The sequence below is a fragment of the Mirounga leonina genome, unplaced genomic scaffold (assembly GCF_011800145.1).
Source record: "Mirounga leonina isolate KUSES-001 unplaced genomic scaffold, KU_Mleo_1.0 Mir_101595, whole genome shotgun sequence".
NCBI lineage: Eukaryota > Metazoa > Chordata > Mammalia > Carnivora > Phocidae > Mirounga > Mirounga leonina.
Genome location: NW_023270158.1, coordinates 9,454,948 through 9,470,494, shown reverse-complemented (window position 1 = coordinate 9,470,494; position 15,547 = coordinate 9,454,948). Strand labels below are relative to the sequence as shown.

The following is a 15,547-nucleotide window of genomic DNA, read 5'->3' as shown; positions in this document are numbered from 1 at the left end:
CCTGCCGCCTAGCAACGGTCGGCGCAGGGGCGGAGCCTCCGGGAGGCGGGGCTTGCGTTCGCTCCCTGACTGAGGAGCGACGCGTTACCGCTCAGCGACGCCGCTCCCAGACCAGGCTTCCGAACAAATCCTTCGCGGGATCGAATTGGCTGTTCGGCAGTCATCTGCACCGCGGCCCGCTTGCGGTCAGAGGAATCAGGGCCCTATCCGGCCACCGTAGCCACCTCTCTGTAGTGGGCGGGGCCAAGGCCGGGGTCACCCCGCCGGAGCCACCTCTGCCAGCAGCATGTTCAAGGTGAGAGCGTGGAGCCGGGTCACAGCTGTCACCGCCCCCTCCCGGCCTCGCGGAGCCCTGCTCGCGCTCTCGTGGGCTTTCCCGGGGGCTAGGCCCGGTTCGCCCCGAGGCTTTCCCGCCTCCGGGCCGGGTGCGTCTGGACTCCGCAGTTCATTCACTGACGCGCTAGGAGCGAGAGGTTGCCGGGCGGAGGCGTGAGATCCCCGGGTGGGTGGGCGGGCCATGTGGGTCTTGCTCTCGTGAATAAAACACTTTGAAAAGTTAAAGTACCCGCCAAAGTATTCACCCACCCCACCTCCCGATGGTTCCTTATTGGGTTCTTGGGTAAGGAGAGGCCAGCCCAGGGCACTGCAGGGTTCGGCTTTAGTTGCCTGGCGGGGTCAGGTTTCAGAACCTGGTGTGTGAATGGGGGAGGGTCACCTTTGGAGAAGCTGCTGTAGAATTTGGGGAAGCTGGTGTGGGAATGGCTGAAAGGGTGGGAAGCTGGAACTTAGTTCCCCTCCCAAGTGAACATTATTTAGTATATACAAGTCGATCCCCTTCGATCCCCTTCTTTACGTTTGACGAACTTTTGTCCTTTGAAAGAAATCGCTTTTCTTTGTTTCGAAAATCTGCATTTTAACCCGAAGCCATTATTGTACTTTTTTTAAAAAAGTAAATGTTTTCTATCATGAGAAATCACAAGGTACGAGAAATTAGTCTACAAAATTGAGTCTTCAAGAAGCATAGCACCCATAAAATAGTGCTAATGAAATCTCAAAATTGTACTACTTGTTTAAAAGTTTTATTGTGGTTCTGCAATGTGCTCTGGGCACATCAGGACAGGCTATAAAATCAGAACATGGATTCGGCCTTACAGTCCTGGCATTGCCACTTTCTAGCTGGGTGACCTTGGGCACATCACTAACCATTTTGTGCCTGTTTTCCTATCGGTGAATTTGGGGGAATAGCATATACTTAATAGGGTTGTTATAAGGAATAAATAAGTGAGTGTAAAGCACTTGGAAGAGCTCTTGGCATATAGAAGGGCCATCTAAGTATTTACTTTTATTTTGTTTTCAGGCTGGTTTACTTACCACTACACATCATAAGCAACTTGCATTCATTCGATAAATTTGTGTTGAACACCTATTATGTGCTAGGAGCTCAGCTCAGTTTTAGGGTTGCACCAACAAAGGATATGCTGTGATCAGTTTCTATGGGTATCAACAATGCACTGTGGTAGTAGAAAGCAGAGCAGGATCTCCTCTGCCTCAGGGGTTCCCCTCTACACCGGGGGTTCTTGACCTGTGGTCTTCAGCCCCTCAGTGGGTCTGTAGATAGAATTCAGGGGAGTCCCTAAACCCTGATGGAATAAAAAATCTTTCTTTTCACCAATCTGCAACTGAAATGTTAACATTTCCTTCAGTTGTGAGTGTAGGTAACTGTTCCAGTTAGCTATTGCTGGGTAACAAGCCAGTGAAAACCAGTGCCTTAAAACTACAATAATTTATTATTTCTCATCATCAGTGGGTTGCCTGGGCAGTTCTGGCATCCCCAAGTGGCTGAATTCAGCTGGTGCCTAGACTTTAAGGTGGCCTTACTGTAATGTATGGGGGCTTGGTGCCCCTCATTTTGCCTTCCTTGGGCTTCCTCACATGGTCACTGGGTTCCAAGAGGGCAAGTCCGATTGTGCAAACACTTACCTGCTTGCATCACATTTGCTGATGTCAAAACAAGTCACATAGCCAAGCCAGAGTCACTATGGGTGCACTACACAAGAGCATGGATGTGAGGAGGTTCATTGGGAGCAATTAATTTAATAAGCTAGTACAGCAATAAATCACAATAGTATTAGCAGTACCTGTCATCAATAGAAGTCACAGGACCAACAGATGTCACAGATATTTTCATATCACAATTTTTGCAGATCGCAAGGTATCATTTATGGTCATCACTACTTCAAAATTACAGTAGTTAAAAGGCTCACTGTTAGGTCCTTTTATTTAATGAGGTAATGAGTATATATTACTATATCACCTTTTGAGTTTTAAAAATGTTTTTATAACTATTGAAGTATAGTTGGCATTTTATGCAGTTAGAAGCATTATTTTGAGAAGGGGTCCATAGGGTCTGTGGCACAAAAAAAAGGGCAAAGAACCTCTGGGAACTTAAGGGAAGGCTTCACGGAGGAGACATTTACATTAATTTTGAAAGACAAGTAGGAATTCCTCAGGTGGATGAGCTGGGGAGCATCAGCAGTGGTACTCCTTTGTGGGGAGTGCTAGTATAGCTCAGCTTAAATTATTCAGACATATAGTTTGAGTAGAAAAGATCACAACAAACCCTGGCAGACACCAAAATATAAGAAATAAGCAGAGGAAGAGGGGAGGCCAGAGATGTTCGAGAAGCAATTTCTGATAAGTAGGTGTACAAAAGGGTGATGTTTAGAAAATCAAGGGAAAAAAGTTTCAAGGAGGACAGGCTATGTTAGGATGCTTTCAGCTGGGCAAACCCAGTTACTTAAATAGTAAGGAGAATTCTCTCACAAAGTCTAAAGGAAGGGTGGACTACAGTGGGTCAACAATGTTATCAAGGACCTGGGCTCATTTCTTGGCTTTCCATGGTAAGATTGGTTCCCCTTATGGTTGTAGCATGACTGGCAATAGTAACACATGCTTTCTCATTCACTAGAGCAGGGGAGAGGACAAAACTTCCATGCTTGGATTACGCTTTTCCTTCAATCTGATTGGACCAACTTAGGTCACATGTCCGCCCCTGACCTGATAGCCAGTGCCAGGGGAATGCCATGCTCTGATTGGCTTGGACTAAACAGGATCCGCTAGGGATGGGGTCAGTTTACCTTAAACACGTGGAAGAGAAATGAATTTAACACAGTGGGGAATGGAGTTTGGATGTGGGACCAGCAATGTCCATTACAGAGAGATAAGTTAGATGAATTTAGAGAAGTGTTTGTTAATTTGGGCAATTTGGAAAGCTTTCGTGACTTTTATACATGTGGGTTTACTGATGGAAATGAAAGCTATATTAATATGGGTTGGTGATTGAGACATGAGTAAATGGACACAATGGTGGGGTTGATAAATTTGACTTTCTCCTTCAAGGGAAGGAGAGAGAATATGGTAACTAGAAGGACATGTTGGGTCAAGATTGTAGAGTTGTTTTTGTGGTTGTTCCAGTATTCAAGATTTGGCAGTGTTTATGGCCTTAGGGAGGAATGTAGGAGGGGGCTTTTAGAGGAGAGAATGCCTCAGCGTCAAAAAGGAGGAAAGATGTTGCCTTCCTTCTGTGAGCTGGAAAGAAAAGGTTGGGAGTGATGGTAGACGAGTGGTTCTCAGCGAGACAGTACCAGCCACTTGGGATACATTTTGGAAACTTGGATTGTTTCTGCATGTCTTTAATTTAGTTGTTTTTAACATTTATATACTGAAATATAATTCTTATAAATCTTTCACTTTTGTTCTTTAACATGTTACCATCAAATCAGTATACTGGTCTCTCTTTTTTTGGTCTTACATGTGTAGATGGGTGATAAATTTTATTTCAAGATAGCAAAACAGGGTCTTAGAATATTTGTCATAGAATGGCGGTGTTAGGTCTAGTAGTTGAGAAAGTTAAGAACCAGTGCTTCTCAAACTTTAATGTACATGCAGCTCTGCTCCAGTAGGTCTGGGGTGGGGCCTCTTGGTGTCCATTTTTTTTTTTTTTAGTGAGCTTCTGGATGATACAGATGCTGCTGGTCCCCCATCGTACTTGGAATAGCAAGAACTGAAGCAGATGGGTAGATGAATGGTTTCTTGTGTTTTTAAAAGTAGATCGATTTTATGAGTGTGGTGGGATTTGCAGGAGGCACTGACCAAAGGCAAAAAAGGTCAGTGAGGGTCGTTGAGGACTCTTCTGAGAACTGATTCGGGAGGTTCATCATGGCTGCCTCCTGGAAGTGGGGACCAGCAAATGGTAGGATTCATCTGGGTTTAAGAGTTATCAGCTTGGGTCAACCAGGACTGGAGCAGAAAGGAATTGATAGTATAGGTGTTGGTGGAAATAGTACTGTGTGTGTGACTAGTTATGTGCATATACGATGAAGATATTTAAACTGGAACCATTGTTTTGATTTATCCATCTTCAGGTCAGTAGGGGGCACTGGTGGATTAAAAAACACATTTGGAAAGCTGCCCAGTCTGTATTTGCACACTATTCCAGGAAGCAGTTTTTCTAGGTGCTGCTGCTGGAGTTGAAAATATATACCCAGTCTCCAGATTCATGTTACTAGATTTTCATTCATTACACAAATGTTTGTCATAGTCCAGCTATGACTGAGCACTGTGCTACACCCTCGCTGGTACTAATAAAAAGTCTTAGTTCTTACCAGGACAGAGTCTCCAGATTTGGCCGCATGCCAGAATTATTCGAGAGACATTTTCCAGGGCCCTGCCCATGGGTCTGATTTCGTTTTTATGTGAGGTCCAGGAACCTCTGGTTTTGAACCACCCCACCCCCCAGGTGACTAAAACTTCAGGTTAGTGGTGCAGAAACGGCCCATTCCAATGCAATGTGGTAAGTGCTCTGATGTAAACATTGCAGGAAGTATAGATCATTGGGTCTCAACTTTGGCTACACCTTAGAATCACCTAGGGAGCAAGTCCTGCTGCCCAGGCTGCGTGCGGGCCAATGCCCTCAGAATCTTTAGGATTGGGATGTAGGCATCCAGTTTGTAGAGTGTGTAGCCACCCTTGAGAACTACTGACTTGGAGGAGTGAGCCACCAGCAGGGGGCATCAGGAGCCTTTGTAGAGGAGAACATTGCTTATGCTGACCTTTGAAGCTGGGCGGACACAATTGGAAGCCTTCTAAGCAGAGCAGAAAAGCGGATGCAAGGACACAGAAGAGTTCCGCGCTGTGTTAAGACCTTAGGCTTCACCGTGTTCCCATGGGCAAGATACTCAAATTCTCTGTAGCTGTGTCCTCATCTGTGAAACAAGGATAAGACTAGCACCAACCTCAAATTTTTGTGTGGGTTAAATTAACTCAGACCCAAAGCCTCACACAGTGCTTGGTATCAAGTAAGGGCTTGATAAACGTGAGCTGTTACTTTTAGTGGGCTTCTTGGAGGAGGCTGCTATGTAGTGTTATGGTGTTGCATGGCCTTGGGGCTTTCCAAAAGTATTTTTTAATTTCAAAGTTTCGTGGTTGACTGGCTGTGGCAGAGGAGAGAAAAGGAGAATTTAAGGATGCTGCCCAGGCTTTTAGCTTGGAAAATCGAGGAGCTGTTAGAACTATTCAGTGAGATCTGAAAGTGGAAGAAGGCTGAGGTGGGTTTGGGGGAAGGGAGGTCATCATTTGATTTTGAACAGATTGGCCCCCTTGAAGTGTCTGTGGACATCATCATGTGGTGATGAGTTGACATGTAACCCAAGAGTATGGCGTTTTCATGCAAGATGTGGGTTGGAGATGGGGAATCATCAGACATCTTGAGGGAGAGAACTTGGCCTCCTGAAAACTCTGGCAGTTCCTTCCTGAAGGACAGAGATATGACCTGCACTCAGAGCTCCCCACTCACAAGAGCCTGAGGTGACCATGTCCTTGGCTATAAGGCATTACTACCTCGCATACTCTTTGTGGCTGTTTGGTCTTGATGTGATGCCTTTATTGCCTATCTTACTTTCTGAAATTAATTTTCATACCATAAATAGTATATCACTAGTACAGACTGAGGGGAGAATAACCCTGCTAAATGGAAAAGGAAAATCACCTGTAAATTGCAAAAGAAGTGTTGTAACTTTATTTTACTTGAATATTATTTTAAACGGCACACATTTGGAAAGATGATAAAGATTTCTCTCCTACAATTCAAGCATCTCCAAAAGACTCCTTGAGAAATTATAGTGAATACATATATTTATATATACACATATATATTTACTATGTGTATATATTTATCATATATGTATATATGCATATGTATTTACTCACATAAATACATATTTATGTGCAGGATTAATTGGATTTTTTTCCTTTCTTACCCTTCAAAGATGTTGGGTGGTAGATCACAAAGAAGAAAAACTGCCCAGCCCCACTGGATGATGTCAGAAAGCACAGGATCAGGTTCAGTTGATAGAGTTTTTGGTTTCTGGCTGAGCAACTTTAATGAGGTTTCTTAATTTCTCAGAGTCCCCATATCAAGGTACTGTGGGGCCAGTAATATGCCCCTCCATTTGGCACAGGGTTGTTGGGAGGTTCAAATAAAATAACATGTGGAAAGAACTGTAAACTATTAAGCACTGTATGAATATAAGCTATTTTCTATCCCTTCTGCGTCGCATCTGTTTCCTGAAGTGATCTAGAGTTTCAGGTAGCACCCTGGATTTAGGACTGTCACAAATAGATGAAACTTGGATAAATTCTCTTCTCATATAGAACTGAATTCTGCTCAGGACACCGTAACACTCTTCCATCTAAAATGCTAATGGCCTCTTGTATGCAGCTAACACTGAAAGAGAAGGAAGATGCAGATGAATTGTACCTTAAAAGAATGGGGAGCAGAGACAAATGGAAAACAGTAGATTATCGACTAGATATTTATGATAAATGAATTTATTACCCTGTGAGGCCTACGCATATTTATGATTAGAGGATCTATGTGTATGTGTCTCCACACTTCTGTCTTTTCTAGGCTAGACTGGAAGTTTTTAGAGGCTAAGAAATGAACTTTGATATTTGTTTGTATGGTACATTTAAAATTACTGCAAGTAATTAGATGCATAAAACATCTCTATAGCAAAGAAACGTATCTGTTTCCAAAACTCGACAGTTGACATTTATGACAGGAAAGTGCCAGAAGATTTTTGAAATGCAAGTTAAAAGAGTTGATTTTCCCCAGTAGTGATTAAGTGGAATTTTATGGTTAGTGCATACAACATGAAAGTTCATGTAGATAATTTCAAGGGAAAAAAATCTCTCAGTCTGAAGATAAATCTTGGAATTTGGAAGTTACTTGTTTTTCACTTTGAGTTTTTCCTAATTTCTGCATGGCCTCATGCCAGTTCTTTTAGAAAAGTTGAACAGTGCCAATTTCTTAATGTAGTGGGTTTTAAAACTGTTCATTGTATACTAGAAGTGGTAGAAGCAAGAATTTAGAGCAAGGGTTGGAGAGTTTTCAGTATGCTGAGAGCCTGTAACTTTGAATATTAAGCTGTATTTTTATGATAATAGCATTATAGATAGTACAGTTGTATTTTGAATGAATATTGTTTTAAAAGCATTTTAAATACAGTCACCCTTTGTCTTCCTACTTCTTTTCTGACTCTTTGAAGCAACTCAGTGTGTTTTATTCAAAGCCCACACTGGCTCCAACTTAAGGATGTCTTTGTTTGGTTGGGCGAGGATGAGGAGCCCTTCGTGGTAGCTAGAGATAGATTCACAAGTGTGTGTTAATAGCTCTGGTTGGGAGGGATATCCAGTGGTTTCTTTTTTCAGAAATATCTATTCATTCATTTGACCAATCTTTTTTTTTTTTAATTTTAAAATTTTTAATTTAAACTCAATTTAGTTAACATATACTGTATTATTAGTTTTAGGGGTAGAATTTAGGGATTCATCAGTTGCATATAACACCCAGTGCTCATTCCATCAAGTGCCCTTCTTAATGCCCATCACCCAGTTACCCTATCCACCCACCCACCTTCCCTCCAGCAACCCTCAGTTTGTTCCCTAGAGTTAAGAGTTTCTTATGGTTTGCCTCCCTCTTTGTTTTCATCTTATTTTATTTTTTCTTCCCTTCCCCTTTGTTCATCTGTTTTGTTTCTTAAATTCCACACATGAGTGAAATCATATGGTATTTGTCTTTCTCTGACTGACTTATTTTGCTTAGGATAATACACTCTAGTTCTATCCACGTCGTTGCAAATGGCAAGATTTCATTCTTTCTGATGGCTGAGTAATATTCCATTGTATATATATACATCATATCATCTTTATCCATTCATCTGTCGATGGACATCTGGGCTCTTTCCATAGTTTGGCTATTGGGGACATTGCTGCTATAAACATTGGGGTGCATGTGCCCCTTTGAATCACTATGTTTGTTTCCTTTGAATAAATACCTAGTAGTGCAATTGCTGGCTTGTAGGGTAGTTCTATTTTTAACTTTTTGAGGAACCTCCATGCTGTTTTCCGGAGTGGCTGCACCAGCTTGCATTCCCACCAACAGTGTAGGAGGGTTCCCCTTTCTCCACATCCTTGCCAACATCTGTTGTTTCCTGAGTTGTTCATTTTAGCCATTCAGACAGGTGTGAGGTGGTATCTCATCGTGGTTTTGATTTGTATTTCCCTGATGCTGAGTGATGTCAAGCATTTTTTCACGTGCCTGTTGGCCATTTGTATGTCTTTGGAGAAATGTCCTTTCATATCTTCTGCCCGTTTCTTGACTGGATTTTTTGGGTGTTGAATTTGGTAAGTTCTTTATAGATTTTAGATACTAGCTCTTTATCTGATAAGGCATTTACAAATATCTTCTCCCATTCTGTCAGTTGTTTTTTGGTTTTTCGACTGTTTGCTGTGCAAAAGCTTTTTATCCTGATGAAGTCCCAGTAGTTCATTTTTGCTTTTGTTTCCCTTGCCTCCAGAGACGTGTCTACAAAGAAGTTGCTGCACTCTAGGTCGAAGAGGTTGCTGCCTGTGTTCCCTTCTAGGATTTTGGTCGACTCCTATCTCACATTTAGGTCTTTCATCCATTTTGAGTTTATTTTTGTGTGTGGTGTAAGGAAATGGTCCAGTTTCATTCTTCTGCATGTGGCTGTCCAATTTTCCCAGCACCATTTGTTGAAGAGACTGTCTTTTTTCCATTGGATATTCTTTCGTGCTTTGTTGAAGATTAGTTGACCATAGAGTTGGGGGTCCATTTCTGGGTTCTCTATTCTGTTCCATTGATCGATGTGTCTGTTCCTGTGCCAGTACCATACTGTCTTGATGGTTAGAGCTTTGTAATACAGCTTGAGGTTTGACTGGTCTTTTTAAATAGGATATATGAAAATAGTAAAGGTTTCTTTTTCTTTTCTCCCCCATCTCACAGATGTCAGTCCTTGTGAAATAATAGAATGTTTTTCTTGGGGCGCCTGGATGGCTCAGATGGTTAAGCGTCTGCCTTCGGCTCAGGTCATGATCTCAGGGTCCTGGGATCGAGTCCCGCATCGGGCTTCCTGCTCCTTGGGAGCCTGCTTCTCCCTCTGCTTCTCTCTCTCTCTCTCTGTCTCTCATGAATAAATAAATAAAATCTTTAAAAAAAAAAAAAAAAGAATGTTTTTCTTTACGCTTGCTGAAATGAATCTCCTCTCCATTAGAGGTGCTGATTCATGTGTTGTGTTATGACATGGGTTAAACTGGCAAGTGAGCAGTAAGCACCAAGTGATACAAGGACTCCAACAAGTTTCCTGAATCCTCTGTTGATTGCTTACCTCACTCGGCAAATATTGACTCTGAGCCTGTTTGTGGAGTCAAATCATTTGCGAGCACTGTTAGAAGTTGCTGTATAGTCCAAATATTGACTTTTCTTGTTTTTGTTCCTTATTTTTGCAGAGATTTTCATTATGAATCCAGGTTATCATCAACTGAATTGAGCCTTACACAGCCACTTTTTTTCCTAAAAAAATGTTACCATTTTTTTTTTCCTTAAGAAAAAGCTGTGAATAAATGAGATGAGGTTGAAGGCAGTTGTCATCAGTGAGTTCGGTGTTCTTTGTAACACAGTGGTTTATTAGGAAATGAAACCTGGGTTTCAATAGACTTTGCTTTGACAAAATAGCTCTTCCTCTTAGAAAATGTAGATTTTTTAGTTACCTGAAAAAATGAAAACGTTTGAAAGACAATTCTTGAAGTAAATTGTTCCCCTCTGATTTTTTTCCTCCTTGTATTCCCTTAACTCAGAAAAGATTGAATGGATATTGGGGTGCCGTTCTGAAAGAGAAAGAGAGAGAGAGAGAGAAATATATACATAAGAGTTTAGGTAAGCAGTGGTAAATTTCTGCCTGAATGAGGAAGTTCAAGATAAATTTGAAACAGGGTAGATTATGTGTCATGTGTGTTCTAAGTCTGTGACGTCGGTACAGCCCAACCAGCTGACTCAAAACGTGCCTAAAGAACAGTAACCGCACTTGTCAGCCTTGAGATTTCCTTCCTGTGTATCAGACAAGTTTATTACTTTTTTGTGTGAATTTAACAAAAACCAATAACTCTTTTTAAAGAGTAGAATATGAAACAGTTGCAGATGAAACGTAGTTGCTTTGCTGACCTGATTTTGTGGTGAATTCTGCCCTCCAAAAATAAAATAGAAGTTGGTTTTATGTAGGCCAGAGATAGTGTTAATCTTGAAGACAGCCTCATTTTCCTCCCTTATCTCTTTAGATCACAGTTTGTTTATGGTGGATGAGGAAGAACTGGGAGATATCAGTTACTCTACTGCAGAATTACAGAATTGAGTGTCTCACAAAATAGTTCTGTATTGGGGCACCTGGGTGGCTCATTCGGTTAAGCTTCTGCCTTCCACTCAGGTCATGATCCTGGGATCCTGAGATCGAGCCTTACATCGGGCTCCCTGCTCAGCGGGTAGTCGGCTTCTTTCTTGCCCTCTGCCCCTCCCTCTGTCCCTCCCCCTGCTTGTGCTCCCTCTCTCTCATAAATAAACTCTTAAAAAATAGTTCTGTATTTGTTGTAGTTGGAAGACCATTTTTCTATTTGTAGGTTAAGGTCTGAACTCTTAAAATACTGACTTTGTAATCCATTTACTATGAAACAGACTAAAATGATTGTGGTTTCTGTTGTTGTGAAAGTGTAAGTGTTCCCAGATTTATACATCCAAATGAATGCCCATCCAAATGGTCGTTTTGAGAGGATAGATTTAATTATCTTGTCAATACATTTCTTCCAAGACATGGTGTCACTGATCAGCAGATTTATTAAAAAAATACCTTCACAGATCAAAATATTTTTACCCCTCTTCATTTGGAGTGATCTTCATACTTTGGCAGATTCTTTAGAATATACTCAGGAGCCAGCCACTTTTCATTCTTTGCATATTACAAAATGACTCAATGTATGTTGTAAAAACTTTAGGAAATACAGAAGATACTAAAGAATCATAAAGAATCACCCTTAATTCCTCCACCTTTATAGACAACTACGGTTAATATTTTTTTAGACTTGTTTGTGGGCATACTTACACATACCCTCAGTTTCACATTTTCAGAAAACTTACAACAACCCCCTACCTTTTAAACAATGCCATTTTCTAATCTGCTTTTCTCACTTATATTTCAAATGTACTGAGACTGCTTTTCTTATAGGCTTAAAATTTGATCTGAAAGCATTTAGAAATGGAAGCCATATGATCACATATTAAAAGTAAATTCCCTTTATTAATTTGTTATATAAATAGTTGCAATAAATTCTGACTCCGTATTTGATCTATCAAGGTTACTGCTTTGAAGAGAAAAAGCTTTTTTTGAGGAGGCGTACTGTTTATTTTCCCCCCTGGCTGCATTAATTTTTTTTTTTTTTTACCATCTTAACCAATTTTTTAGTTTCATTTTTTTGTATTGTGGTAAAAAAAAAAAAAACAACCCCACATGTAACAAAAAATTTACCATCTTAGCCATTTTTAAGTGTATAGTTCAGTAGTGCTAAATATATTCACATTGATGCACGATAATCTCCAGAACTTTCTTATCTTGGGAAACTGACACTCTCTATCCATTAAACTTTTCCCCATTTCTTCCTCCTCCAGGCCCTGGTAACCACCATTTCACTCTCTCTTTTTATGAATTTGACTACTTTAGATGCCTCATGTAAATGAACTCATACAGGACTTGTCTTTTGTGACTGGTTTATTTTGTTTAGCATAATGTCCTTGATAGTAGGGTTGCTTTCACCTTTTGGCTATTGTGAATAATGCTGCTGTGAACCTGAGTGTATCCTCAAGACCCTGTTTTCAGTTTTTTGGGGATCTATGCCCAGACATGGAATTGCTGGATCAAATGGTAATTCTATGTTTAATTTTTTGAGGAACTTCCACAGTGTTTTCCTTAGGTGTTGCACCATTTCACAATCCCACCAGCAGTGCACAAGGGATCCACTGTCTCTGTATCCTTGCTAACACTTGCTATTTTCTGGTTTTTTGATAGTGGCCATCCTAAGGCATATGAGGTGAGAATCTACCTATTTTTTAAAAATAGTATATAAGTGGGGGCGCCTGGGTAGCTCAGTTGGTTAAGCGATTGCCTTCGGTTCAGGTTATGATCCTGGAGTCCCAGGATCGAGTCCCACATCGGGCTCCCTGCTTGGCAGGGAGTCTGCTTCTTCTTCTGACCCTCCCCCCCCATGCTCTCCCTCTCTCTCATTCTCACTCTCTCTCAAATAAATAAAATCTAAAATAAAAGAAAAATAGTATATAAGTAATACTGAATAACTGTTCTTTTAAGAAGTCAAAACAGTACAGTGAAGATAATTTTCAGGTTCCCATTGTATCCCTCTAACTCCCTTCTCAGAGAAAGAAAGCCTCGATTACCGGTTGGTGTGTGGCTCTCCATATGAGAAAGGATTGCTGTATAAAATGTAGATGTGGTACTGAATGCTCATTATGGCAGGAAGACATTTTTTTTTTGGATATTTCACGAATATGGACTCATTTAGCTTCTCTTTATTTTTAATTCAGTGTACAACACATTACTAAGGACAGCAGTGTAGCCTGGTTTCAGCAAAATTGTTGATTGTTTTCCCCTAAATTCTTTCACATAGTTTATTTTTTCATTTTATGGTTTTTAATTTTTTTGGAACAAGAATATCCTCAAAAGTATTGTCAGTTTTCATAGACCTTTTTAATTTTTTTTAAGATTTTATTTATTTGAGAGAGAGAGCATGAGCGGGGTGGGGGGAGGAGGGGCAGAGGGAGGAGGAGAAACAGGTTCCTTGCTGAGCAGGGAGCCTGATGTGGGGCTCGATCCCAGGACCCTGGGATCACGACCTGTGCCAAAGGCAGACACTTAACCGAATGAGCCATCCAGGCGCTCCAGACCCTTTTTAGAAAATTCCATTTCAGATTTTTATCTCTTAAACAACCAAAAAGAATCAGATTAAAAACATTTTGTTTTTATTTTTATTTTTATTTTTTAAAAGATTTTATGTCTTTATTCATGAGAGACAGAGAGAGAGAGAGAGGCAGAGGGAGAATCAGGCTCCCAAGGAGCAGGGAGCCTGATGTGGGACTCAATCCCAGGACCCTGGGATCATGACCTGAGCCGAAGGCAGACGCTTAACCATCTGAGCCACCCAGGCGCCCAAAAACATTTTGTTTTTAATGAAAAATGCTTTCAGATGGAAATTATTGAAGAAAAGGTTGACTGAATGAAGATCAAAGAACCAATGTAACATTTGGAGGAAAAATATGTAATTATGCCTCATTTCCTATAAATAGGAGAATATCTAATTTTAAATGACATTTACTGTAAAAATGTCCCCACATGCACTTAATTTCCATAGTGATAGATATAAAAATGGTCTTGTGTAATAACTTTGGAAACAGCTGCACATTTTAATGTACAGATTATATGACTGCTAAGTTATATAATAGCTAAAATGCAGTAATTAAGGCATTACGTTTATTTATGCAGTTTTTGATACCAAATAATTTTGGGTATGTTATCATCAAAACCCATCTGACCTTGATATTAAAAGGGAGCTTCTTGATTGAGAAAGTTTCCGTGTTATTAAAGCAGCAGCCATGGTTTATGGCTCTGTATTTGCTGTGTTCAGACACCATACCTACTCATGGCTATAGCTGAAAAGATTGTGGGGTTTCAAAAATCACCCTCACGTTCCAAACCTTTGGTTTCTTTTGTTACTGCTCTTTACAGAGGCGGGGGTCCTAGTGACACTAAGTCTTAACATCATTCTGTTGGGTGGCTGCCAAAAGAAAGAAATGCATAAACTTTTGATTGTTGATTCTGCCTTCTCCCTGCAGTTGTTTCCCAGAATTTCCAGTTGTGGTGTGTTATTCTTTTCTCTGTGTTAGTCTGGTCCTTTGTCGGTTAGTGCACTCATCACAAGAGGTGTAATTATTTGTCCACTTGTTTAGATGGTGGAGGCAGCAACCACATCTGACTGTCTTTGAAGTCTATTTTCATTGTTTCATTAAAGAGTTGCTTTGATGTTGTCCTTTGTGTGGCTTGTAGGGCCATTAAGTGAGGTAGGGAGACGGAGAAAAACAGGGTTTTGGAGAAAGGAAATTCATTATGAGGTAGCAATTGAAATGCTTAGTGAAGAAGTCCATGGGGAGTTCCACGTGCAAGCCTGAGGCTTAGGGAGAGGCTGGGGTTGGGAATACTGATTTGGGCATCAGTAGCATAGGGTGGAAGTCAAAGACTTAGATTTCAAATGAAATTGCTCCAGAGTGAGAAAGGAAGAGGGTTAAGGACTACTCCGACTCACCAACTTTCAAGAAATGGGCAGAGGAAGATAAGGCCCGAAAGGAGAGGGAAATAGTGGCCAGAAAGCATGTACAATGGAGCTGGAGTAGAATCTTGGCAACTGAAGCAAGAGAGAGTATGAAGATGGTGGAGGGGTCACCAGTTTCGGGGGGCAGCCAGGATGCCAGATGACCATTGGAGTTTAGTAACTGGGAGGCCATTGGTGGCTTTGGGAAGAATGATTTTAGGTAAGTTGAGTAGTGAAGGGAGGAGGGAATGAAGTAGAGAAAGCAAGTAAGAGTCTATTTTTTTAATTAATTTATTTATTAGAGAGCAAGAGAGCATAAGCAGTGGGAGTGGCAGAGGGAGAGGGAGAAGCAGGCTCCCCGCTGAGCAAGTAGCCCCATGTGGGGCTCCATCCCAGGACCCTGGGATCATGACCTGAGCTGAAGGCAGATGCTTAACCAACTGAGCTACCCAGGTGCCCCAAGAGTCTATTTTTCTAACTTTGTGTTGAAATCTCACATACAGAAAAGTACACAGATCACAAGTGAATATTTACTAACTGACCATACTAGCATATCTAGTACTCTAGAACCCCTCATGGTTCTGGTCACTCCCCAACTTGCGAAGGGTATCCACTATTCTTTTTTTTTTTGGCCTGAAATTGTTTTATTATTATTATTGAAGTATAGTTGACATACAATGTTTTATTAGTTTCAGGTGTACAACATATTGATTCACCAATTCTATATAATACTTATTGCTCACTATAATAAGTATAGTCACCATCTGTCACC

The 15,547-nt window shown here is 40.9% G+C and overlaps 1 protein-coding gene across 2 annotated transcripts in view; it reads left to right on the top strand.

The window, feature by feature from the left end:
• Positions 1-59: 59 nt before the first annotated feature.
• APOO (apolipoprotein O) overlaps positions 60-15,547 on the top strand; it is a 63,281-nt gene continuing 47,793 nt past the window's right edge. For both annotated transcript variants that reach the window (XM_035000891.1, XM_035000883.1), the window contains exon 1: positions 60-295. In XM_035000891.1, the coding sequence (XP_034856782.1) occupies positions 287-295 (9 nt within the window). In that variant the 5' untranslated portion in view covers positions 60-286. The remainder of the gene's footprint in view (positions 296-15,547) is intronic.